Source organism: Falco biarmicus, chromosome 16, assembly GCF_023638135.1.
Source record: "Falco biarmicus isolate bFalBia1 chromosome 16, bFalBia1.pri, whole genome shotgun sequence".
NCBI classification, from domain to species: Eukaryota; Metazoa; Chordata; class Aves; order Falconiformes; family Falconidae; genus Falco; species Falco biarmicus.
This window is the reverse complement of record NC_079303.1, coordinates 4,826,917-4,852,364: the sequence shown is the minus strand read 5'-3', so window position 1 is coordinate 4,852,364 and position 25,448 is coordinate 4,826,917. Positions and strand designations below refer to the sequence as shown.

The following is a 25,448-nucleotide window of genomic DNA, read 5'->3' as shown; positions in this document are numbered from 1 at the left end:
AAATGGATTTAGCTCTGTTTGAGGTACACACATGCAGATGTTGGCAAACCTCCCATGTGTGACTCTACAGGAAGAGTCTGAGAGCGCACAGGGGCTTTCCTTTATGTTCCTCTTTGTTTTTTGATTTGGTGTGGGAGAATGGAGCCCAAGCTCTAAACAGCGAGAGGTTAGGATGGAGCACAGCAGAAGAAAAGAGGGGATGGGTGCAGGGAGATGCTGGAGCAAAGGCTTGTGGTGTTTGTTAGTAAGTCTGGCTCACCCATGGAGCGTTGGTTCTATTTGAGTCATCTGCAGTGCAGAAGATCAGGTAGAGGTGAGGAGGCAACTGCTCAGCACCAGGGGAATGGGGCCTCCTGGGCTCCAGGTCTTTGTTCCTGGGTCAGCGCTTCCTGGCCTGGCCATTCCTAAGGGAAAAGCAGCACCGATAAGGTGAAGTGCTCTATGGAAATAATGACCAATGCTTTCCATGGGGCAAAACAAAAGGAAAAGAGCACATGCTTTCATTTCAGAGGGGCTGTAATTATTTTTGAAAGCTGCAGAAACTGACTCTGGACTTTCGTGGAGGATTTTGCTGCCCTTTCTCCTTACTGTTTTCTTTTCTTCCTCTCCTTGCCCTGTCTCATCTCGCTTTTACTTTTTTTGGGTTTTTTTTTTTTTGTTTGTTTGTCTGTTTGGTTTTTTTAAGTGCAGGGTGGGAAAACCAGAAACCATTCTCTTAATGTTGCTTTATAACGCGGTAGTTAACTTCTGTAAATAAATAAATAATGGTCAACTTGGTTAAAACCTTCCTCTCTCCCCGTGACAGAAAGCATGCTGTGGGGGAAACCCCTGTACTACTTCCCTGTAGTCAAAAGACATCTCGATTCCCTGAACTCCCCTACTTTCTCTGCTTTTGTCTCCCTTCTGATCCCCTGCAATAAGTGCTGATAAAGGTTTAAGGGTGTTGTCAAATGCCACACTGCCTTCCTGGCCTTGCTCCCAAGTTTAGAAACCTCCTTACACTTCCTCTGATTGTCATTTGGCTCTGTGAAATGGGACCAGCTGAAGGGGATGACCTGGTGATGATCTGGAATTTGCCTTTATAGCAATGGCATTAATGGCAGCTGGAGCTGCTCAGGCTTCCCCAGGGTCTGAGGATCCTTCTGCGTTGGGGGACGGCGGTGCTTCCCGAACGGCAGCATACCTGGCTGCGCGGTGCTTTGGCTCGTGCCCATGTACCGAGCAGGACTCACGCTTGTTCGAAGGCGACGGATGAAACGCACCGAGCAGAGGTGGTGCTGGCGCAGCTAACCTTTTACCGGCATGTGCCTAGGAAACAGAAAGCTGCGTGTTTTGGCATGTGCCGTCATTGACAGTGCAGCGCTGTTTGTGTTTTGTTTTCTTCTCTGCCAATGGGTGGGAATCTAGTGGTGCAGCAGCGAGGGCTGTTTGCTCACGGGGGGGAAGCGCGGGAGCACTGCCTTCTCGGCGCTTCACCTCCTGCTCCCGATGCCTGATCCAATGGAACGCGCCTCGCTCTCCAGCGGGTAAGAGGAGTGATTTTTTTTCGGTAGGTGCCTCAGGACTGGGGCTGCTGGTCTGCAGGCCAAGGCAGCACCTTCCACCTGACCACGGATGAGCACTTTGCTGGGGACTTTGTGTGCAGGGGTCGCTGTGACGGGCTATGGTGGGGTGAAGGCAGCTGCTGCCTGTGTGGTGTCTGGCTGGTGGCGAGCCCGGAGTCACCTCACCTCCTGCCCAGCCTGGGCAGTGTGAAGGTGCTGTCCCTTTGCCACCAGCGTGCTGGGCGAGGGATGGGGATGGAGGGATGGGGATGGTGTGGGAAGGACCCAGTGATGTGGAGCTGCTGTAAGACTGCAGCCAAACCCTGCAGCTTTCCATGGGGAATACACCCAAGTGGGTGTCTTGAACTGACAGCGCAGTGCCACCTTGTTCCCCAGAAGGACATGAGCGTGTGGCAGCGCTGTTCTTCAGAGAAGGGATATTTTTATGTGCGAGTTGCTCGGCGTAGGAGGCACCTGCGAGGGTGCATCCAACCGTGGGCTTGTGCCCTGTTCCAGCCAGCCCCGACACCCTTGCCTTCACCTTGCCTGAAAACATCCCCGGTTTTCCAGGAGTTCTCATTTTGAATTTTGTTTTGTTGATGTTGTTTGTTTGTTTGTTTGTTTGTTTTGGGGGGGGGGGGGGCGATTTTAACAAATATTGTCACGTTCTGCAGCTCACTGCAGCCTAAGCCCCTTCCCCTCTCCCGAGGTGCCCCGCTGTGGCTGGGGGCCCCCGCCAGTGTGCAGCCCCGCTCACCCCACGGCCCCCCGTGCTCCGCAGGCCGAGGGGTGGGGGGGGTGTCCGTGTTGTTCGTGGCACCGACGCAAAGGCCCCCCCCCGGCGGCGCGCAGGGCTCGGGCTCCCGGCGGGGCCGGGCCGCGGGCACATGGCTGCGGGCGGGCGCTAGGCCCGGCGGACTACACTTCCCAGCGGGCCTTGCGGGCGGTGGGTGGGCAGCGCCGTCCCATTGGTCCGCGGCGCCCGCGTTCCGCGCGGGGATTGGCCGGCGGGCGCGATCGCCCCGCGCCCCTGCGGGGCCGTGGGCGGAAGTGTGGGGTACGGCGGCCGCGGAGGCTCGGTGGCGGAGGGACGGGCGCTCCGCGTCCCGCCATGTAACGCGCCGCTGCCACCGCCGCCTCCGCGCCGCTGCCCTGCGCTGCTCGCCCGGCTCCTCCCGCCCGGGATGGGGGCCCGGCGCCCGGCCCGCCGGGGGGGTGCCCGGCCATGAAGGGCGGCGGGGGAGCCGCTCCTAGCACCTGCCCGCCGCGAGGGGAACGCGACGCCCGGGGACCGGCGGGGCTCCTTCTCGGTGAGCGGGGCCGGCGCGGCGGGGGGGACGCCGGGTCCGGAGCGGCGGGGCTGAGGGGGTTCGGGCTGGGCCGGGGGGCCGCGGCCGGCGGTCACGGAGGGGCTGGGGGGCCGCCGTCTCCGGGCGGAGTGGGGGGTGCGGGCGGGGGCGGCCGGGGAGCGGGAGCGCCGGAGGGCGCAGCCCGCCTCGGGGCTTTGATCCGCGGGCGGCCCGGGCCCGGCTCCGGGGGCGGAGGGGGGGAAGCCAGGGCCGCCCCCCGTGTCCCGGGGCTCGGGGCTGAGCGGGCGGGTGTCCCCGCGCTCGGTGCTGCCTGCCCGGCCTCTCCGCCGGCGGGCGCCCGCGCCTGGCACCGAACGGCCGGGCTCTCTCCTTCCTGACTCTGCGCCTGTTTAATTATATTTATTTTATATACCTGTGCACTCAGTGCTTTGTGCGATGGGTGGGTGCCTGCCCACATCAATAAGCGCATCCACAGAGAAAGTATGCAAATGCCTGCTCTTAGGCTTTTATGATTTTTTTTTTATGCCTGTTTACATGTACACACACCCCTCTGCGCGTACCTGTGCGTTACTTCCACCGTCCTTACCTTATTTTCACAAACTTCTCATCATCCCCACTGCGCTGCTCCCCGCGGGGGGGTGGAACCCAGAGTTCTGGCTCCGGTGGTGTCGCTTTGGAAGTGGCAGCTCCAGAGAAATACGGGAATGGCGTTGGTAGGCAAGTGCTCTTGCAGTGGGTGCGAAATCGAGGCGTTAACATTTCTTTATCTTCATCATATTCCCAACAAACACGATCCCCGCACCAGGCGCTGCCTGCCTGTCAGAGCTGCGTGTGCGTGATTTTTGTTGGCCTGTTTATTTTTAGGGTCTTCGTGCCTGTTTGTAGAGGGTAGCTGTTCCATTGTCATAGCAACCAGGCTGAGTGTATTATAAACATTATTAAAGGAAACCTTTTCTGTCTTAAATGGGACTTCCTTTTCATAATAAAGTTAGTTAGGATTGACATAAACTGTTTAACCTTTTGTTTGGGGTTTACTCCGTAGCGTGATGCAGAGACGTGACCCTTTACTTTTAAACGAGGATGCTTCTACTTTGAGCAGACGCGGTGTGTCTATTGAAGCTAATCTGATGTGCTGTTGGTAAACATTCCCCTCAGCCCTTTGTGGTGGCAGATAAGGAGGAAGCAAACGTAATCAGCTTAGAGGGGAGCTTCCACGGAAATAAGTATTTTTATGCCTTTGCTCGGAAACAATCGCATCAGTGTCAGAAAACAAGCAGGTTGCTGATCAAAGGCATTTTGCTTTTGAAGTTCACTCCCAGTTTGGCCTAAACCCTCCCATGTTCTCTTAGGTCTCATACCCTATAAAAAAAGAGGTAGAAAAGAGAGACTCTTCCTCAAATACGGAAAAGCAGGGAGATGAGGTCTGCTGTGCCTAAAACTGGCTGCACTGGGATGTCAGTCACCCTTAGCCAGGGGTGGAGGATCAGAACGCTTGTAGCAGCTGGAGGAAGAACGTGGTCTGTGCTTTGAAGTCCCCTTACTGGCTTGGTTCGAACAGGTTAAACGTTTTTCAGTGCCAGAGTGTGCTAGGCAAAACCGTGTTAGATAACAAAGGGGGCACCATCATCTCTGTGTCAAGATTCAAAAAGCCCAGAGAGCTGCTTGGCTCATCTGCCAGCTCGAGTCTTCAGCCGTGAGCACGATGGGCATCCCGATGCCGCTGTTCTCCTTCATGGCTTGTTTTCTAGTTGACTATTACTAGAGTAGAAGACATGAAGAAAGGGATATACTTATTTCTTAGATAGGAGTTGAAAAGCTGAAACTATTTGTTGTTAAAACCCAAAATATTTGCTCACACCTTAATTTCGTATAAAATGATTTTTGAGCCAAGAACCCAAAATTTATTGCAGTGTTTGTTTTAAGTAGATAAAACTGTCAAACTTGGAGTGGGATTAGGGAATGTAAACTGGAGCAGCTCTTATCATAAGGACATCCTCCAGCGTTTCCTTCCAAGGAGCTTCCTGCCTCGATAACCACGGCTTCTCCTTCAGAACAAGCTGATTTTCCTGGCTGGTTTGGAAACAACGGTGCAGTGAATGCCAGAGCCAAGAGGAAGGCAAGCATTTATTGGAGGCTAGCATGTGTTTTTCTTGTTCTTGCCTGATTTTAGTATTTACTAGGGAAGGTCTAATTCAGCGACTACTTGGAAAGCTGCCAGGGATCGGAATTTTTTAACGGTGGTGTTGCAGATGTAGAAGTCTGCATCGATAGTTAAATTCCTTCTAAGTAGTAACTTTATTTTACACGTGGAACAGGCTTTCAACAGGCAATTCACCTGTCTTTGGGAAGCATGCTAATAAGCAAGTGATAGTGACAGTAGTTATAAGTACTTTTACAATGCTCTGTGTGTTCTGGAAAAGGACTAAATACCCTTACATGCTTCCCACCACGTCGGAGTATGTGATGGGGCGATACTAGCACCCTGAACAGGCTGCTTTTGGGGCAGTAGGTTTCATATGCGTTGGGTGGCAGGCTCTTTCTAAAATAAATCAAAATGGGAAAAAATCCTAAAAGTATTAATTCAGGTGAATTGCAGCCCCAGGAGCTTGAAGATATTTCGTGAAAGGTTTATTAGTAATGGGATATTTTAAGTGCTGTGCTAATGAAATTGTTGCTTGGTTGTGTGTTGTTACTTAATTAGGTACTTCGTCAGCAGTGTTACACCTCTTTGTCCCTTGGCTAAAATAAAAAAGAATAGGGCGGCCATTTAGTTAGTTAGTTGCCTGGACAAAGACACTGAAAAACCTGATTTAACTTTGAAGTCAGCCCTGTTTTGAGCAAGGAGTTGGGCCTGTGACCTCCAGAAATCTCCTTCAACCAGAGTTATTCTGTTGTTTATTTTCTGGGAACAACTGTCAAGGCCTTGTGTCCACAGGAATATTGCACAATGCAGCGGGAGTTATTGTCTACGAATTCCTTCTGTTCACACACCATGGCCGTCTTAAACTATTAAGAAACCAGACAAATAGTTTTGCGTAGTAATGTCTAAACAGTTGGGCTTTGGTGCAGCGGTGCGGAGCGCCATGTGCTGTACGTGCAGCAAGCCCAGCTGTCCTGGAGCGGTGTGAAGGCTCGATCTGCTCGCCTGCTGAAGGTCTGACAAGCACCATGAAGTCTGAGGTCCCCAAGACCATCTCTTAAGTTACTGGTGCTGACTGTTTGTGGTTTGGTGGTGGTGTTTTTTTAACAAAGTGTTTGTGATCTGAGAAGTGGTTTCTTTGTCACCCTATGTGTTTACCTCTGCTCTGGGCTGCTTCCAAGGTCATCTTCTGAGGTGTCACTTCTGTGTAAATACCTGGGCAGCTGTAACCATGACACTTAAATACGTGGCAGTGGTGATTTTTGTCCTCCCTGTGTAACGTCTGTGTAACGTCCTTTCTTTCCTTCGCACCATCCTTTGGTTCTGTGCGGGGTGTAGACCCGACGGCTTTATTCCGTCCATCTGCAGAAGTCCTCAGGCTGCAGATGTTTATAAGAGACTGTTGGAACAAACTGAGGTGACAGATTACTTGAGCTGTTCTTGGTGTTGAGTCAAAGCACAGGAAATCTGCCAGAAGACCTTGAAGACGGGGGTTAGGGCAGACCAGACCCCCCCGGTCCTGCCTCTGCTACCCTCAGGGGCTAGCTGGCTGCCGCCCCGCTGGGGCATAGTGAGGTGCCCTCTCCTTTTTGAGCATGAAGGGATGAACGCTCGAGTTTGTTTTGCAACAGTAAGTATAGCTGCTGGCCAGGGAGAGATTACCATATGCCACTTCCTAAACTGTTCCTCCTGTCTGCTGTGCCACCCAGTGATTGCGCACTCTCCTTCCACAGAAGGTGCAGAGCCTTGAGGCTCTGTAATCAAACGGATCGTGTGGAGCACGCTGTGGTGCAAGTGCGTGAGAAGGCGCTGGAAAAGATACATATCTCCTGTCCTGTGTTTTGGGTTTTTTTTTGTAAACTCAAAGCTTTGTAAAGTCAAGGCCTCAAACAGAGCTCCAGCAACCTCAAACGAAGCTGCAGCAACATGAGAAAGCTCAAGTTTGCAGCGCTTGTATTTAGAGTACTGCAGCCAAATTCTGTCAGCTACTCAGTATACTTCAAGGGTCATCCGTAGGCGTCAGAGAAGATCTCAAGACAATAATAGTGCTCTATTTTAGCATACTCATTACAAAGTATAACTGCCCTCTGCCTCTAGCAACTATTTTTTCCTTGTACTGAAATGGTGCAGAAGTGGAAGGGCCGTCGTTGCAAGCAGCAGCGTTGCCTCTCTGCCCCATTCCCTCGTCGTCTTTTCAAATGAGACCTTTTTCTTTCTCCAAGCAAGGAAAGTAACCTTCAGCAAAACGATGCTTTGCAGTGGTGTGTGCTTGTAATTATTGGCATATTCATCTTGAAGAAAAAGCAATCAAACTACCAGGCTTTTTTATGCTGACGGGGAGCTGTACTGGGAGATTGATGTCTTTTCATGAAAGGAGATGTAGTTTTGAAAGAAGTTGAAATAATGTTTATAAATCATGAAAGAAGCAACATCTCACCATTGTTAGTGTGGAGTGGGATGGTGTGCTCCTGTCCTTATCTTGATTTCTTTAGTTTCTCTAACACATGGGCCTGTAACATCTCTGGGGAGTGGGGGGTTTGGTGTATATCTCGGTAAAAAGGACAAGAGGGTCTTCTGAATTTCTTCCACTGTCAGTGCAGGAGGGGGATGCTTCTGAGTACGTGGCCCTGACCTGGTGTGGACGGGAGCCTCTGTAACAGCTGGTCCCCACGTGCCAGGGCAGCTGAAGGTGTTCTGGAAGATGTGGATAGCACAAGGAGCTTGAACCGCTGCTCGGTCCCTGCGGTTGCAAGGGAAAGGCTCGTGAAGGGCATCAGCTGCCTTCTGCCCCAGGTGCTGAAGAAGGGAGAACCTTTTTAGTGCGTTAGCCTGTTCTTAAACAAAGAGAAGTGCTCATCTTGCCTGTACTGGTTTTAATTTTACATCTTGTGTGATGGTTTTTTTTCATTCTCCTTTTTCCTGGAGAAGTAACAGTTCTTTGATGTATTCTTATGCCATATCAAAGCAACTTTAATAAAAAATGTTAAATGAGAAGCCTTGATTCATAACACAACATTATCTCCCATATACATATTATACTTTCCCAGTTACAGCTTACTTCCTGGACCCTGAAGGGGCAGTATCCACCTGTCATCCTGTTGCTTTGACCAGATTGGAGGGTTATTTTCTGCCCTTCCTCCTGTACATAATCTTCAGAAAAACTGTATACTCCTGGTTCCATTGAGGCAGCTCTCCATTGTTTCCTGTATAGGCATGCAATAAATATTTAATAGAGGGACATTTGTTCTCTCCTATGCAATATAACCTGTCCATTAACAATTCCAGAGTGCTCTCTGCTCCTTTTCTACAACAGCCAGGGAGTTAAGTAAAACTTCACCTTGTTCATGTGTCTAACGTAAGAAAGACTCTTTGAGGTAGAGGGTGCTGAGGGTATGCGATGTATCCTCCAGATGATGGACTGAATCATGACAACCCTAAAGCCTGTAAATACCAGAAGCATCAGTAGTAACTTGATCGGTCTAACACTCCAGTACGGTCTGTAACTGCCCCTGGGAGAAGGATCCTTCCAGCTGGAAAGGTGCAGTATTTGGGATTTAGGCAGCACGAACTCTTATTTTGGCAAGTGCTCCTCGGAACGTAGCTCATCACTGGGAAAGGTGATTTTTTTAAAAAAATAAAAATAATAATCTTGTGCCTTCCATCGTCTTGGTCACTCATGTGGACTGTGTCTTGTTGAACTCTGTGCTGTCAGAGTGTGGGTCTGTCAGCATTGTGCATCTCCAGCTTGATTCAAAACTGGCTTTGACCTAGGCAATAGCGCTTGACTGCGGTAGATGTTGGTGAGCTTTGAGATAAAGGGAAGCAGCCCAGTGAAATAATAGCATTTAAAGTCTGGGGTGAAATCTGCATGGATTTTCAGGAGGAGAAAAGAACCCCTTTGCCACTGTGAAATTCTGCTGCTAATCTAATTTCTATGTGATTGCCTCCCATTGCATCAGTCAGCGCTATTTGGTGCAGTGCTGCTTATGGATTTTGAAAGTGCTGTAGATAAATGTAGCGTGGGAATAATCACTCAACTTCATTTTCCTGCTCTTTCTCTGTTAACACATATCACTAGTATTGACAGCTCTGCAGAACGGTAGAATCAAGTCCTTATGTCTACACAACACCCCGTGCATGTGCATCATCCCGATGGGATAATGAGGAGGCTCCGCAGCACGTGTGCCCTCTGCGGAGCCAGTAGGCAGATGTGAAATGTTATTGGCAAATGTGAACACAAGTCCGAGGAGAAGTCCTGGAAGAGTTTGAGTGTGGTTGCCTGGCCCCGAGTTCCCGTACGGTTCAGCTGGCGTGCCACAGTACGGTGTGGGAAGAGTCTCAAAGCGCAGCATTCAGCAGCTGGTATTTTCTTAGAGTACTGTGCAATTAATTTGGGCAAGCATGGAGTTGTATGCATACAGTAATTAACGAGGAAAGCACCTTAGGCCAGCATAACAAGGTGGTGTGGGTGTCCTTCATTTTGAGATTGTTCTGTGTAATTGCAGCAATTTAGCTGACTTGATCAATGTAACATCCCTGTGTAGTCATGTAAGCATGCCATTAGGCAGGTATTCTTAAAAATAGGTTAAATGCAGTGGGCTGTGCCCAAAAAAGTACCTGCCCTAGGGCACCTTATTTAAATAAGAATGCATAGTCCTGTGTAAACTGTCAGCAGTAATCCTTTTACTGGGCTGACTAAATTCTGAAGCTCTGACTTGTAGATGTTCCCTTCCTTATATAGGGCTGGATAAATGCTGGACAGTAATGAGATTGAAATAAAAGGCTCTGGTAGCAAAGATGAACTGGCTGTCCCGACTGTATCTTAAAACTTATCCCTGCGTAGACGTGGACTTCAAACAACGTGGGCGTGGATCCTGCTTGCTGGAGTTGGACTTGATGCCTCGGGTTTGGACCTTCTGCTTGTGAATAGCGTTTGTTCGCTTGGGCTGCAGATTCACCCAGATGGAAATCCCTGTCCTCTTTAGGTTTGCCTTTACTGAGGTTTGACTGTGCGTGTGGGGGGGAAAACCAGCAAATTAGCAGTTAGTTACATTTTTAGTGTAATTCATCGTGATGGTTCTTATTGCAGGGTGTCTGGGTGTGGGTTTTTTTCATTGGAAGGAGTTTAAGTTTGCACTGATGGAACTGTTCTGTTCTGGAATAAGAGAATCCATATGGGATACTGAATTAATGTAGTTTTATCTGGTTTAATTCACAGTGTATCTTATACTTCCCTTGTGCAGACAGGATTATTAGTGTTCTGTTTAAAAATATCGGTGGAAGTACTGTAGTCAGATATGGGCAAGGAAAAACGTCATCTCTGCTGCTTGTCTGTCCTTGGATTTATACATCGACAGTTTCCCTGCAAGAAAACCACACTGGAAGTGCGTGAATCGGCTGCCAGGTACTAGCCCTAGGAAGTCTCAGCCTACATGACGGATGTAGGTAAGACATGGCAGGAGTCAAGGGAAAAGCAAAGGCAGCATTTGAAATAGTTGTATTTACTTTCATGTTTATTTTCTTAGGAGAGACAGGGACGATACCTGGAAAAGAAAGGAGATTTGGAAGAGAGGAGGTTGGTTGGTGATTGAGAGGGCTGCTTACAAAAGAGGCAGCAGAAATGTGAACTGAAGGAAAATTGGGTTGTTCTGCACTGGCATCTTCATGTAGTTTAAGCGGTTGTTTGATCTGCTCTATTTTCTTAAAGATACCGAGGTTGGAGGTGGGCGCAGGTAAGGAAAGGAGGGGGCGAGTGGGAGGTTTGATTTTTACCTGGGTGCACCTGAGCTGTTTCTCATAAAGCAGTACAAGTCAGAGTGGGTGAACATGGAACAACTTAGAAAAAAATTATTTTTTTTTTTGGGATAGTGACTCATTGCAACTTACCCAAAGTGACCTGATTTAGTTAAATGAGGCTAAATATAACCCATGTGAAAAGTACTGACATGTGGGAGGAGACGACAGCAGTTGGCTCTCAGCCTCTCTGTTCTGCAGGGAACATCTTTCACGACTGGTGACTAATAATTTTTACTCTTGCTGGCTTTGGAAATAACATCTCTGCTCCATTACCCCTTTCTAGGGAGATGAAGAAAATGCGCCGTTCCTAATCTGTTGCTTCTTGTCTGCCTTTCTGAATTTCAGCTTACTGCTATGGACAGTGCTATCACCCTGTGGCAGTTCCTCCTCCAACTCCTCCAAGAGCCTCAGAACAAGAATATCATCTGTTGGACCTCCAACGACGGGGAGTTCAAACTGCTGCAGGCAGAGGAGGTGGCCAGACTCTGGGGAATCCGCAAGAACAAGCCCAGTATGAACTATGATAAACTCAGCCGTGCTCTCAGATACTATTACGTGAAGGTAACAAAGTCCATAAATCCACCTCAAATCCTTATCCATCTTACAGCTTCTGCCTAATGAGCTTTGTTTCCTTTTCCATTCTCTTCAAGGGGATAGGTGTCACCAGGCTTAAGGTGTACCAGTTTATGTTTAAAGGTGTTTTTTTCTTCTGTTTATCGTTTGTGCTGCATTTCCTCCCCGGCGGTTATTTTATAAGGCTCTAGATAGCTTTGCGCAATGTTACGTTCTTTGATTTAAGTCTTTGCTAATACCAGTCTGTCTTTGAATGATAATCCCCTTTCCAAAAGCACACACCCTTGCAAGTGTTAAAATCCTCAACACTCCAGTTTAAGCAACAGAATGATGCCGATGATTGAGAATAGTGAATATTGCACCACCTTGAGATCTTTTCTGCAGTTGCCTCTATGAAGGGGCCATCAAAATGAGGATTTTCAGTGAAGCAGCCCGAAGTATTTTCCTTTTTCTCCATGTATTCAGAATTGCACCTCTCCAGCAGAGTAAGGCGCTTTTCTTGTTTAGCTGTTGTCTTCGAATAACTTGCGAGGGCCTTTTGTAAGTGCACAGGTAACGTCAAAAAGCAGAACTAGAACCACCATGTGGGAGGCTCTCACCTTCGTTCCAATAAGCCGTTTATCCCACAGCTGTTATTGTGTGGGTGTACCAGCTAAAAAATAAAACACTGTTTCTGAGGAACCTGTCAGTTTGTAGCAGGTGGTGTGTTGCTGGGAGTTTATTATTGGGTAGCACAAATCTGACTTTTACTGAGGACTCAGTAATAATAATTGTATGATAAATTAGAATCTTCTTAGGTCCAAATTGCGTGTGGCATTTCACTTGGGAGCAAAACAAGTTCGACATGCTGGTTTGTGGTATTGAAATAGCTGATTAGCCTACATAGCCTGCTGACTAGTTCAGCTACTTACTTTCTTTTATTCTCATCTTATTAAGAATAAACGTGGTTTGATTTGAAGTCTTAGCTCTCAATTCTGCCCACTTGTAAGCTTGAATTCTGCAGGTTCTCTTGTTAGGTTATGCTTACTGCACCCGGGTCAGTGTTCTTTGATGGGGGTAATGGGTCATTTTTGTTTCATAGCTGCTCTTTTAAAACATGTTAAACAGAATTACTTGGCAGTTTTAAGGCTGCTTTTAGTGTACTTAACCTCAGGTTAAGCTCACCTGTTGTGGTGTTCTGTCTGGAGGTGATACTTTGGGAGCGTAACTGAACTGCGGGAATGCAGTGTGTTTTTAAAAAAGAAAAACCATTTTTGATGAAAGATTACGGACTATCCAATTCCTGTCTATTTTAGGCAGTGTTGGTAGGGAGAAAATTAATCCGAAGAAGGTCTAAACATATGTATCTTCTTACCCACAGAATATCATTAAAAAAGTGAATGGTAAGAAGTTTGTGTACAAGTTTGTTTCTTACCCGGAGATTTTAAATATGGATCCACTTGTCGTGGGCCGTATAGAAGGAGACCCTGAAATGACTGGTTTTGCGGAAGTTAGCAGTGCTCCAAAGGATGTGGAAAACTGTGGGAAGGAGAAGGCTCAGTCATGTGCTAAATCCTCCAGCCGCAATGACTATATCCACTCAGGCTTGTACTCCTCTTTTACTCTGAACTCCCTGAACTCTTCCAGCGTAAAACTCTTCAGGTCCATCAAGATCGAGAATCCAGCTGAGAAACTGGCAGAGAAGAAACCCGCTCAGGATCCAACCCCCTCCGTCATCAAGTTTGTAACCATGCCCTCCAAAAAGCCTTCGTCTGCCCCCCTGGTCTCTACCCCTTCAACGCTCTCTGCCACTTCCACTGCTTCTCCCGCTTCGATCGCATCCTCTCTTCCCATGGGATCGGAAGAAACTCTCCAGACGTTGGAGACGCTTGTTCTACCCAAGTTAACTGTCCCTGAAGCTCCAGCACCTTTGCCAAACTTAACCACCAGCTTTACCCCAACTCCACCCATATCCTCAGTTTCTCCCACTCTGCAAGTTCCTTCCACGCCCCCGTCGCCGCCCCTGAGCTCTAATCCTGACCTGGACATTGACACGGACATAGAGTCCGTGGCTTCTCAGCAGCTGGAGCAAGCTCAGAGCCTTCAGCATCAATCCCCAGAGTCCAAAGAGCAGGATTCATCTGTGCTGGAGAAGGAATTTGCCAATCACCTCTCCAGATCTAAAAAACCCAAAGGGCTGGAGTTGGCTCCTACTCTCGTCATTACAGGCAGCGATCCAAGTCCACTGGGAATTCTGAGTCCTTCTCTCCCCACTGCTTCTCTTACTCCAGCACTTTTCTCTCAGGTAACCTAATTCCCTTCCTGTTTTTTGTTGCTTTTTCTTAAAGTAACAATAGTGGTTATGTTATATTTTAAAACAGTAAGGGAAGGCGAGTGGAAAATGAATAGTCAGTAGATTGTGTTTGGAGCTCTGAAACTCAGGATGTCACTCCCTTTTTTTTTTTTTTTTTTTTTAAATAAAACATAAATTTTATTCATAATCGGTATGAGCTTCCCCTTGCAAGTGTGCCCAAGCGGTGTGTCAGCCGTACGTGTCTGTACAGTGTTAGCATGTGGAGGCAAAACCCGGACCAGCACCAGCAGGATCCTTTGTACAGCTTGCCAGGGTGATACTGAATTATTTCAAAAACCCTAAACCCTGCCCTTATCCTCCAGGCTGAATCTGAAAATACTTTAAAAATAGAGAACCACGGAGGTGTCTGTTTAGCAGCTTTTACTTGGTTCAGTAGGCATTTACTTAAGACCAGAGTATTGGGATTTAACAGGAGTAAGAACAGCTGCTTAATTTGGTTGTTATCTTTGTGTGGGAAAGGAAAGCTTTTATGCCTCATGGAAGATTTGGAAGAGAACTGAATCCAACCAGGCTGTTAAATTGTTCTGTATATATTTAATCTCTGTCCTGTAATAAATAGGAATTTGAGTGAAACTGTAGGGAAACTGCTGATTAAACACTGAAATGGCTGAAGACAGGGGAAAAAATCAAGTGGAGTCGCTTTTTTGGCACCCTTCGGAGTGCTTGGCCTGTGAACCCAGATCATCCCAAATACTCAGAAGCCAGATGGAAATGTCTTCTGGTGTGGCTTAGGTTGTCGGTGTCACCCAGGCCACGCGGGTGCCCGCTGTCTGCTCTTTTGAAATTCGTAGGCTGAGTTTTCCAAAGTCGTGTGCCGGATGGCAGGAGCAGCCGATCCGCTGTAGGTTACAGCGGGATGGGATCTGGCAGCCGTTGGGAAAAGAGGGCTGGTTGCTCAGCCAGAGCTGGATGGCTGCTGCTGGGGTTTGAAGGGAGGAGGAGGAGGAGGTGGGAGGAGGCGGAAGGGGGGAATGGGAGTTGCTGAAATTGGGACCCAGCCCTCTGCAGCTGCAGGAGCTGGGATTGTTGGGGCCGGATTGACACGTGCTCTGCCTTACTGGCCACAGCTGACTCCTTGCGTGTTTTGCAGACTCCCATCTTGCTGACCCCGAGTCCCTTGCTCTCCAGTATTCACTTCTGGAGTACTCTGAGCCCGGTTGCTCCCCTCAGTCCTGCAAGGCTGCAAGGTGCTAATACACTCTTTCAGGTAAGTGCCAGCAGGTTTAGCCAGGCTCTCCGTGCTTTTCAGTGCCTTCCTCAGCAGACCCACAGGAATCAGCCCAGATATCTCACGTAGACACAAAACAGTGATCTTTCAGTTTTCTACCCCCTATATTAGCTTTTGAGAGCGTTGAATTTTAGTGTTTACCCAGATTTATTTAAGTATATTGTAAATATTGGTATTTCAGAAATGCGTTAAGTTAATAACAGGCTGTGTTGGAGTTAGACATTTTTATTTTAGGTTTGTCCTTCCCATAAAACTTGCCTTCCTGTAACTTCACTGGTTGAGATTTTCCTGGAAATTTAATTTTGCTACGGTATTGCTTGTTTTAATCATTTGGTAACAGTCTCTTCTGTTGAAAGACATTAAATCTTGCCACTAGTGAGAAGGAAGACACTGTGCGCAATCTGTGTGGCAATATATAGCACAGTTCTTTCAGATCTGTGTTCTGCTGTTTTCTGTTGTTTGGAAATTCTCAGCTTCACTCTTTTTATTAAATTTTTTTTGTTTAACTAATATATAAGAAAATAAGTCCCCTGTTTTTTAAAAAAATATATGTATCTTTTTAATTGTAATTACTCACGCTCTTCCTTCACCTTCCACTTTGGAACTGGGATACCCGCGTCTGTTGCCTGAGTTTGCTTAGGCAAAGGGTAAAATTTAACAAGTTGTCTTTTGGGTTTGTGTCTGTCATCTCTGTGGAGATGAAGGAAGGAGCTTATATGTGAGGATAGGAATTAAACAAGTAGGTCTGAAAATGCACTGGACATTTTTCTCTATAAATAGGTGATAATTAACTGAAGAACAATGTAGACCGTGGTTTCCCAACAGCCTGTTAAAGTCACCTACCGGTTCAGGATGCAGGCAGCGCTCAGTGCAGAGGTTACGGACTGGGTCCTCCTGGTGGCACTGGTTGTGACAGATGGATTGTTGCAGTCTGTTATACAGTGGCATTTAAGAAGTACATTACTTGGGGGAAGCCAAGAAGTTTCTTTGAAAGTTTGGGGGTTTTTCTTTGTTGTGTGGTGGTGGTTGGTTGGTTTTCTTTTTGTTTCCCCGGGGGGGAGCGTCTACATGCAGAGATACGAGAGGAACAGTAAATTAATAACGGCCTCTTCCCTAATCATTTTTGTTTTGTCTCTTAGTTTCCATCCGTGCTGAACAGTCATGGCCCATTTACTCTGTCTGGACTGGATGGACCCTCTACCCCTGGCCCGTTTTCCCCTGACCTACAGAAGACATAGCACATGAACTCATGGAAAGGACATATTGGCAAGCAAGGGAAAGATATGACACTTGTATTTAACCATGTTTTTTAAACGAGCAATTTATAATTCTACAGAGATTATCAACAATCATAGTTTTTGCCATTCCCAAATGAAATGCCTTTTTTGCAAAATTCCCTTTTTTGAAGACCCAGGTTGGGAATGTATATGCAAACGCCTTAATAGGAGCTGAAGCTCCGGTCTCTTCTCTTCCCTCCTCGGTTTGGAAGACTTCGCTATGGTTAAAGGGAGTTTCGGTTGGTGTGGCAGTAACTGAGTCTGCACCGATGGCAGTAAACGGTATCAGAGAAGTCTTTTCTCTGTGACTCTTGGAAAAACCCTCTGTTCTGCTTCCTGTGCTTGGCAAGAAGAAATCTAACGGTGATCGAAGCTGGCATTCCAGGAAATGCTTGGGAAAGGGGTGTGTGCACTCAGCTTTGCCTTGGGGGCTAGTAACTTCTGCAGCGACAAAACAGCCCGCCTCTCTTCTGCTGTAAAAACATCTTGTCTTTTTGCAGGGAGAAATTTTCAAGGAATATTCAATGATTGTGTTACTGAGATAACGGACAATTTTTGAATGGCATTGTATACCGCCAGACCAGCCCCTCGGAGAAGCTGTCTGGCTAGCTTCTGGATGCTTCCCTGCCCTCCCTTCGGTGAGGAGGCGAGGTCTGGAGACAAATGAATGGTGGGATTAGTTCCTTTCAGTTCTCAGAAAGTTTTGAATGCTGAAGTCCAAACATTTCTTGTGCCAGAGACCTGTTACAAAGCCTGTAATCTCACTGCTAGAAGATTAGCAGGATGGTGGATTTGACGTGCGGTTTTGAGGGTGTGTCGTTTTGGTGAGGTTGCTGCCTGATGCTAGAGTTTCAGACCCAAACAGTGGGCGAGAACACTAACGTCCCACCGTTAACGTTACTGCTCTTTTCCCACAGTTGAAGTGGAGACGCTCCTCTTCTACCAGCTCTTATCTCAAGTTTCGCATTAGGTCTGTTGCTTTATTTTTTTAGTATCTGAGGAAGCACCGGACCCAAAATAAGTGAGGCTCAGCGTGAACAGCTAGCTGAGAGGGGTATCACGGCATATCAACCTTCTGGTAAATTTGCGCTTGCATTCCTGTTCTTGGTGGCCATGTTTGTATGGATTAACGCAAGGTTAGTTTCCCAAGCTGTTTGAAACGCTGACGAAATGAAATTTGTAGTTAGATTTTTATACCTCAGGAGGCCTTTTAAGAACACTGAGGAATGAAAGAAGAGAGACTCGCCTCTCACGGCCCCTCGGAGGCTGGATGTCTCGCTCTGGTGGCGCTGGATGGTGTGCCCCTCCACTTTGGGCATCTGACGTCAGGCAGCAGCTTCTGTTTGCTACTCTGTACATAGAGTCAATGACGTAAGATAATCTTCTCCATAAAATACCCACTAGAAAACAGGTGGAGACCGTCTCTTTCCTTTGGCATCCTCACTGGCTGTCTTCAAAGTTTTAATGAGCAGAGGAAGATTGTACCTTTACAGCAAGAGGAGCTGACAGTGTATGCTGTATATATTGCACCTGTCTTATGGGTAAGCGGTGAACTCGAGCTTTGCAGAGTTCTCCTTTTGCCACTTGTGCAGGCTCTGAATTCACTTTAAAGCGTATGACAATAACCCAAGACTTCATTCACTGCAGTGATGTCATCTTTCTATATTCTAGCATTGAAATATGTAAACCACTTAGTATGTATGTTCCTGACATGACACCTGAGGCAGGTGGGTGTGATGGAGTTGCTTTTTGGGCATTGTTCATCCAGAAAATCCCCTGCCAGGTGGGAGGTGGGAGAGTATGCCTTCTTTAGGTGGATGTAGCAGGGAGTAAGCTCACGTACTGAACCGTCTTCCTGCCCGGTTATGTCAGAGGCATAATTCTGCTTTGCATTTTAGACATCAGCAGATGCAGGATAAAAGTTCCTGTGCCAGCAGCTCTTAAAATGACAATGTGCAATATTGACCTTTTTATTATTATTTTTTTTAAAATGCAGGAAGAAAGCTGCAGATCATAATTAAGAGCAGGCATCTGGAATTTTCTGGTTTGCATGATGGCTTATGAGTCTGCTCTAGAAATATATATATAGCTATATATAAATAGCAGCACTTTTGATGGTTTTGATGGTTTTGATGGCCAATTTTATGCCCACCAAGTGCGTGGACTTGAGAGCAACATTGCAGACTAGGATTAGAATTTAAAAATAATTACTGAGCACTAAAGACTTGCAATTTAATTGCTTCCTTTTCCTTGTCCCCTATGGAGAAAAGCCAAGTTTATTTGTTTAAAAGTTGTGTATGTGCACACGTGCACTTAATTCTTTGTAAACTTTATCACTTTCAGCGTAGGTATGCAAGAGAACCAAATGCTAACGTAGCTTGTCACTTGTGCTTGGCCTGGTTTCATGCCTCTTCTCCAAGTAGCTTTGGAAGATTGCACGGCCGTAGTGGGCTGGGGAGATGCGCGTTCGCCACCGGGGATGCCTTCTTCAGAGAAAGCTGGTATGAAATGCAGCCTGTACGTGTTGGTTTCAGTCGGGTCATATCCAGCTTCCTGACAGGTAGCGCTGAGGAGATGGTTGCTTTTGCTTCTTGAGCACCTGGCTAGGAAAATAACAGTCCCGTGTAGGATTATAATCTCAGGAGGCACTTGGGAAAGCGAGTTGAAAGGGGAGGGGAGGTGGGAGAGGAGCGGCTTGCTGCCTTTTCTCCATTACAACTTTCAGGTCACTTAAGGTAATATTATCTTGTATATATGCTGCCTCATTAAACACACATTTACTGACAAGTATATTACAGCCACCTTTTTTGGATCGCGTTCCTGACAGCACAGCGTCGCTGTGACTTCTTGGAGCTTGGTTCTGTGAATTGCTGGTACTCTACCAGCTCGCTGCAGAAGCAGTTTGCAGCTCGTTACAACTTGTTTTTAATTTAGTGTAGGGAAGTAGGGGTTAATATAGGCTCTTTTAATTATCATGGTAGCAGTCTGTAATATGGGTATAGTACCGTGTTGGTTTGAAAAAAAAAAAAAAAAAACCCGCAGCATTACAGAAACATTTTGTTACAATTTGTGTTGCTGAAGTAGCCATGGTATTGTTGAATGCTTGATAATATTTGCATCGGTTAATTCATAGATGGTGGTAGAATTAGACTGGATGAGCATGGAAGCTGAACATCTGTCTTGCTTCTGGAAATTTCTATGTCACTGCTGCTGTATAATAGTACTGCAGTTGGAAAGCTTGCACTGCTGGTGCTGCGTGTGCTACGTCTGGCTTTTTTTGACATCCTGAACTGTCAGGATGCCACTGGCAACACGTGCTGCTAGCAGAAGTAATCCACGGAAAGCAGAAACGTGTTAATAATACCTATGGTTGTAGAACCGTATTTGTTCTGTCTTACCTGTTTCCAGAGAATGTGATCCTAGTAACGAGGGTGATGGAGGAGAGTTGGGTTTTTTTCCTTAACAGCAGCTTAGGTCTAGATTCTTCTTTCAGAAATTGGTCTTCAGCAGCGATGGCTGAATGTAATTCCTATGCACTGTCTTTGGCACATTCAAGTTGCATTTTGCAATAGGTCAGGAAGTGATAAAGTTCCTTGAATTTGAGAATTCGTTTGTTTCAACTTAGAGCATCCTAAGACATCAGTGTCCATGCAATCTCTGGTATAATGGAGCATGCGTTCTAATACGAGAGGCTTTGGCAGTTCAGTGGTTTGTTTGGGATAATTTCTCCCTCTGATATGTTTTCAAACCTCAGATACCTAGCAAATAGATTCTTCTTGGGTTTTTATAGTGTTTATTCTAACCACAGTGAAGGCTGCTTATGTGCGTATCTTCCTTTACACAGCTTTTCAAAGTGCAGTGAGGCACGTTAATGTCAGATTCCCTCATGAGTTCAACTTTCACGTGAGAACTTCTGCAGGTTGAGATGGGATGAAAGAGCTAGCCTAGCGCTTTGGTGCAGTTTCTCAGGTGAGCACAGGCACGCAGAGTTCTGATCCGCTTCTGTAGCGTTTTTCTAGTGCTGAGGTCAGAGCCCACAGTTCTGACAGTCTGCAGGCTACCCGTGGTTTATTCATGTATCTTTTAGTTACCTTTTGCTACTGTTTTATAGCATTTTTTGTATGTACTCATGTTTTACTATACGATTTAACCTCTTCCATTTTTAATGCATATTTGTTTACAAGACACATCTCAGTGTTGTATCAAGAGGCTATCTTGGTATTGCCAGTTATGAAAATAAACTACGTCAGTAGTTAAGGAACATTGTCAAAGTCGACAAGTGTTTTAAAACTTGATGCTTGAGTTTTGGGTGTCCATAACGATTTTGTTCTGTTTTGTTCCTTAGTTCTCCTGTGTAAGAAATAGACGTAACTTCTGGCCTCTGAGGTCATGGGTATGGATAATTTTATTTTCTCTTGGTAATCACGTAGCACGGCATTGCAAACAAACAGCCCCAGCCCCACAGGACCTTACGCTTGGCAGATAAGTTGAAAATCCATTAGATTTGCAATCGTGTTGCTTAGAAGCTGTTCAGAATGTTTTAATGAGGTATAGTGTGTCTTGCCTAAACAGGAATTTTTATGGTTTGATTTGAATTTAATTAAACAGTAATTGGCAATGGCTGCTGTTTAGTCTGAACAGTATTAGCAGATCTGCTTAACGTGGAAGCCTGTGGCTATTGCCGTCAAGTTGAGTGGTGGTTAATATGCGACATGCTAAAGTTGATCTGCTGAAATCAGAGGCTGTCAGATGAAGATTAAAAGATAAAATGCGGTGGTGGTTGTTTTACACAGTCCTTAGGGCTATTACTGCAAAAGGCTTTGTCGTGGATCAGCATCCGTGGATGTGGCATTAGTATGGACTGTGTAGGAGCCCTTCCTAAGAGCTGATTCAGGACAAAGAATTTTTGATGGTAGAACCACCCATCTTGTCTCCACAGCCTGCTTTTGGTCATAAGGATGTAATACAGGAGCTACCAGGCGGCAGTAACGGCAGCGCTACCGTATTTCTGCGATCCGTCGTTATCAACAGCCCTTCTGTTGCATGTCCCGACTGGCCGGGTCCCGTCTTAAGCAGAAGGGTTAAAGCTTTGGCTTTGGGTGTCTGGTGGATCCTGAACTGAGGGATAGTATTCTTGCTTTTATACAAAGAACAAACAAAAATAAGGGAGAATATGTTCACCGCAGAATGTTGATTCTTTTTGGAGGGATAGAGCATTGCTGGCCGTAACCATGCTTTGCCAAAAAAACCCCCGTGTGACCCGCAAGGTAAGAAAGCTGGGCAGGGCCCGGTGTTTCTTCTTGAATGTGTATGTTAATGTATTTCCCTTTGGAGATTGCAAGATGTCCGCTTCCTATAAATTATTCTACCAAAAAAAAAAAAAGTTTTTTTTAAAAAAAAAAAAGTAAAACGGACTAGAATTTATTTTTATTTACCCCCTCCCAAAGAATGTAGTAGAAGACTTGGACTGTGGAGCTGTTCCAGACATCTGATAAAAAACATACTTGGAGAGCTGAGGACTTGGGTTTTCGATGCAGTGTTTGATGGAGGCTGGAATGGCTATCTCCACGTGAACATCCGTGTGTGCACACGCTCGCTGCCTCGGAGGATGTGTGTTCCTTACGTAGGCTGCCTTCTAGACGTGTATCAGTCACGCTTCCCGTGTACACTCAAAGCAAATGCTGCACTATGCAGTTGCCACTTTTAAATGTTTTGCACATGCTGGTGAGGTTTTGGGGGGCTTTTCTGTTTGTTTTTTTATGTAGTACTTCAATCAGTTATACCACAGTGTGGACTAATTAATTGCCAAAGGTTATTTTTAAATGCATCTTTGACGTTGTTGTATGCCACATCTAAAAAAAAAAAAAAAAAAAGTCTTAAATGTGTCTGAATCGTTTTGTGTTCATGGAACAAAAGTTTGGACTTCTTTTTTTACTTTCAAACACTCTGTTGAGACCATGTGTTGCAGAAGGTTTTCATCTCAAAGTAGGGTTTTTTAGCAGGGGGTGTAACAGGATAACTTACGAACCTTTGGAAGACGGGGGTCTTTTAATGGAGACGGGGAATGAACTGTGAGCAGAGAGGGGAGGAGAGGCTGGAAGGCGTTGTGTTCGGAGCCCATTTCAGTCCTTGAGCAGTACACGCAGCAGTGCTGTACTAATAACTGGAAGCCGTTGGGGTTTATTTTTATTTTGTTTGGGGTTCTTTTTTCTTTTTTTTTTTCCTTTTTTTTTTTTTTTTTTTTTCCTTAACACAGGAAGGCTTTGAGGATGGCCTCTGCATGGTTCCTAGTGTGTGCTGTGTGCTGGGGGGGGGGGGGGGGGGTTACGATACCTGGGTTTTGCTCTAGACTCCTTGAGATGTGTTGTGTTTTTTTGGCTAGCATGTCTTAAATCTTCAGGCTTTGAAACTGCTTTATAGAATTGTGTTGACTTTTTGTTCTGCTGTTGTTCAGTTGCACAGAGTTTTATATATATGATGTACTAGTTTTAACGTTAATTCTCTGTGAACAGGGTTGAGATTATTCATTGTAGTTAAAAAAAAAAAAAAAAGTTGTATTCTAAAACTCCTTTTTAAAAATCTTGTTTGTATTCTGTTGCAGTGTTACCAGATGGCCTTATGTACGTCACAGTGTTTTGTGATAAGTACAGTAGCACATTTAATGCTTATCTCCTCCCCCCCCCTCTGTTTTTATAGCTGAGAAGTATATTCTGAATAATAGAGGTGAATAAATGGGAAAATTCTAGCAGCATGTACGGTAAGGAGAGTGGTTGTCTCCACTAATGTATATTAGGGCAGCTGGAATTAATCTGGGACTGAAACGACTCTGAATAGGGATCGTTAACCAGCATGAGACTTTGTCTTGGGAATTCTGAGAATCTTTGCACGAGCTGATGGCAGATGTGAATCGTATGCCAGAAGCTTGTAAATCAGGATAGATCCGTTGGCTTCACTGCGACTGGTCTAACTTACAGCGGCTGAGAATCTGGTCTGTGCAGCGTCTTGCCTCTGGCTCAGATGGAGTCAAGGGAGGGAAGCTGAAGTTTAAATTTTAGAGAACTTAAGCAACCTAATCAGCTGTAGTAATGTGTGACAGTTGTTACTCTGTTTGTTTTTTAAAGTGCACATCTGTTCTGGAAAGTGACTTTCAGACGCCTTCAGTGTTTTACTCCTCGATTGAATTTTTAGGTTAACCTGGGTTCTTTGCAAATCAGCAAGAGGATGTCTGCAATGTTTTTTATACTACAGCAGCTCTGACCCCTCTGCTTGGGGCAGACGTTCGTGTCAACTAACTTACTCCTGACCTCTGGAATGGATTCCATTTTACTTTCCCGTGATTTTAGTAGAACTGTCAGTGGTAAAAATTACATTGAAAGCAGCAGAGAGAATGTTTTCAGTTACTCTTTCCAGAACAGAATTGCATTTTTATTTCTATATATACACATATATATATAGTACCAAGTTAAGAGACAAAGCAAGTTATGTTGTAGTGAGTGTCTTAACTTCCTACACTGGAGACTTTTTCTAGACACAGTCTTTTAGAGACAACTGTAATCTCACACCGCTTTGGTGCTCTCGTTACAGTTGGGTAAACTTGCCTGGGAGAGAATAGCTTCTCAGTCTAACTTTTTTTGAAAGTAATACCTTATAATAAGAGTATCTTAATGCCATTGTGTTAAAAAAAAAATAAATGCTGGTATGTAATGCAAGTACATAAATAGCCAAAGTTTTCAGTAATTGTTCAGTGTTACTAAATTTGCTTTTTGTTTAACCTTCCAAGATAACACACTAGGAAGACCTTCAGCATGTTGATAGCATTTTGAAAAAAAAGTCCGATCAACAAGATTCTAGCAGATATGCAGTTATTTGAGCACATTTCAGGTTTGAATACAATTTGGAGGCAAAACTTACTTTAGAGGAAGCGCACTGTAATGACACTTCAAAGCAACAAATGCTGCTTTTAAATAGTGGCGTATTGGCAGTTGTTATTCAAACATAGTGAAGGTCTTTCCTGAGAAATCAGGTGACTTTTCTATTGCTTCGATTTTTGTGCAAAAAAAAAAATTTAAAAAAAATCAATGTATTGCAATCTTTTTTAAAAATGGGGTGGGAATAGTTAAAGAAAACTATTTTATGTAAGAACTGACAGAGGGATTTGCTTTGTATAATGCAAGCTGGCTTTAAAAAAGCATTGTAGCAAATTATTCAAGTCGATCATATGTTAATAGTTATGTGCAACCAGACATGCAAAACAATTGTATTTTTTTAAATAAATATTTTTAACAAAGTTGCTGATCTTTTGACTGGTTTGGTTTTTTTAGTTGAGGAAATTGAAAGTTACAGCTGCAGGGCAGCTTGTTTTGTGATAATGAGGGAGTTCATCAGACCCTGAGCTAACCCTGTCCCTTCGCAGCATCACGGGCTCTCCCGCATCTTGCTTGCACCGAGACAGAGGTGGAGCTGCTCGTGCTAGCTGGCTGCACAATCTCGTCGCCAAACCAGGAACTATTCTCTTCTGGTGAAAACTGCCTTTGGTGAGTAGCTCTGTGTTATATATAGTGCCGACAGCAAAGTGGAGATCTGAATTGTCTAGTACGCTTCTAACGAGAAACGCTGTTCTGGCGATAGCGTTTAGCTCTGTATTACCAGTCTGCGAGGACATCATAAGAAGAGACTTGTTTTAATAGCAGACAGTCCCTGATGTGATACATACGTAATCTGAGCAGCCTTCTTTCAAAATAAACTCCCTTCTTGTATTGTTTCATGCTCATTTCCTCCGTAGAGGGATGGAGAGAATGGTGTCATGGTGGGAGGGGCTCTATTAGTGACAGATGGGGGGGTTATTGCTGCAAACGGGTTTTGCAGTATCCATTTTTTTTATTATTATTTTTTTTTTTTTTTTGGTTTGGGTGTCTCAAGGAGAGTAACAGTGGCATCCTGTGGTGCTCGGCGAGAATTACAGCACGCGCTGCCCTGGGTGGGAGGCGGGGGGCCTCCTGCAGTCCAGGGATGAGTTAAGCCCAGAATTCAACTGCATTTACTCCCTTCTTGCATTGCACTCAGCTTTAGGTGCACACAGTAAATGCAACAAGTTCACTCCCTTGAGGCTTTCTACGGAACCGCCCGTGGGAGCTTGCGAAGATACGTTGTGGAAGGTAAGATCTACTGACATGCTAAAAGCAGTTTGAAGTTGAACAGCCCTTAGTCTGAGTTTGAAAGCTAGAACT

General features: G+C 45.7%; 1 protein-coding gene across 6 annotated transcripts; it reads left to right on the top strand.

Moving 5' to 3' along the window:
- The first annotated feature begins 1,484 nt into the window (after positions 1-1,484).
- Positions 1,485-25,410, top strand: ELK4 (ETS transcription factor ELK4). Of its 6 annotated transcripts, XR_008825870.1 has the most exons (7): positions 2,596-2,854; positions 11,136-11,351; positions 12,724-13,647; positions 14,807-14,923; positions 16,084-17,762; positions 24,635-24,755; positions 25,285-25,410. XR_008825870.1 is itself a non-coding variant. In XM_056361925.1 (6 exons), exons 3-6 carry the CDS (start codon positions 11,145-11,147, stop codon positions 16,180-16,182), a joined length of 1,347 nt encoding a protein of 448 aa, XP_056217900.1. In that variant the 5' UTR covers positions 9,877-9,979; positions 10,213-10,398; positions 11,136-11,144; the 3' UTR covers positions 16,183-24,516. The 6 variants fall into 6 exon arrangements, 4 of the variants coding, with proteins under 4 accessions (XP_056217898.1, XP_056217897.1, XP_056217899.1 ...); XR_008825871.1 differs by lacking the exons at positions 24,635-24,755; positions 25,285-25,410 and adding an exon at positions 17,893-24,516; XM_056361925.1 differs by lacking the exons at positions 2,596-2,854; positions 24,635-24,755; positions 25,285-25,410 and adding exons at positions 9,877-9,979; positions 10,213-10,398 and having other exon boundaries at positions 16,084-24,516.
- Positions 25,411-25,448: the final 38 nt, after the last annotated feature.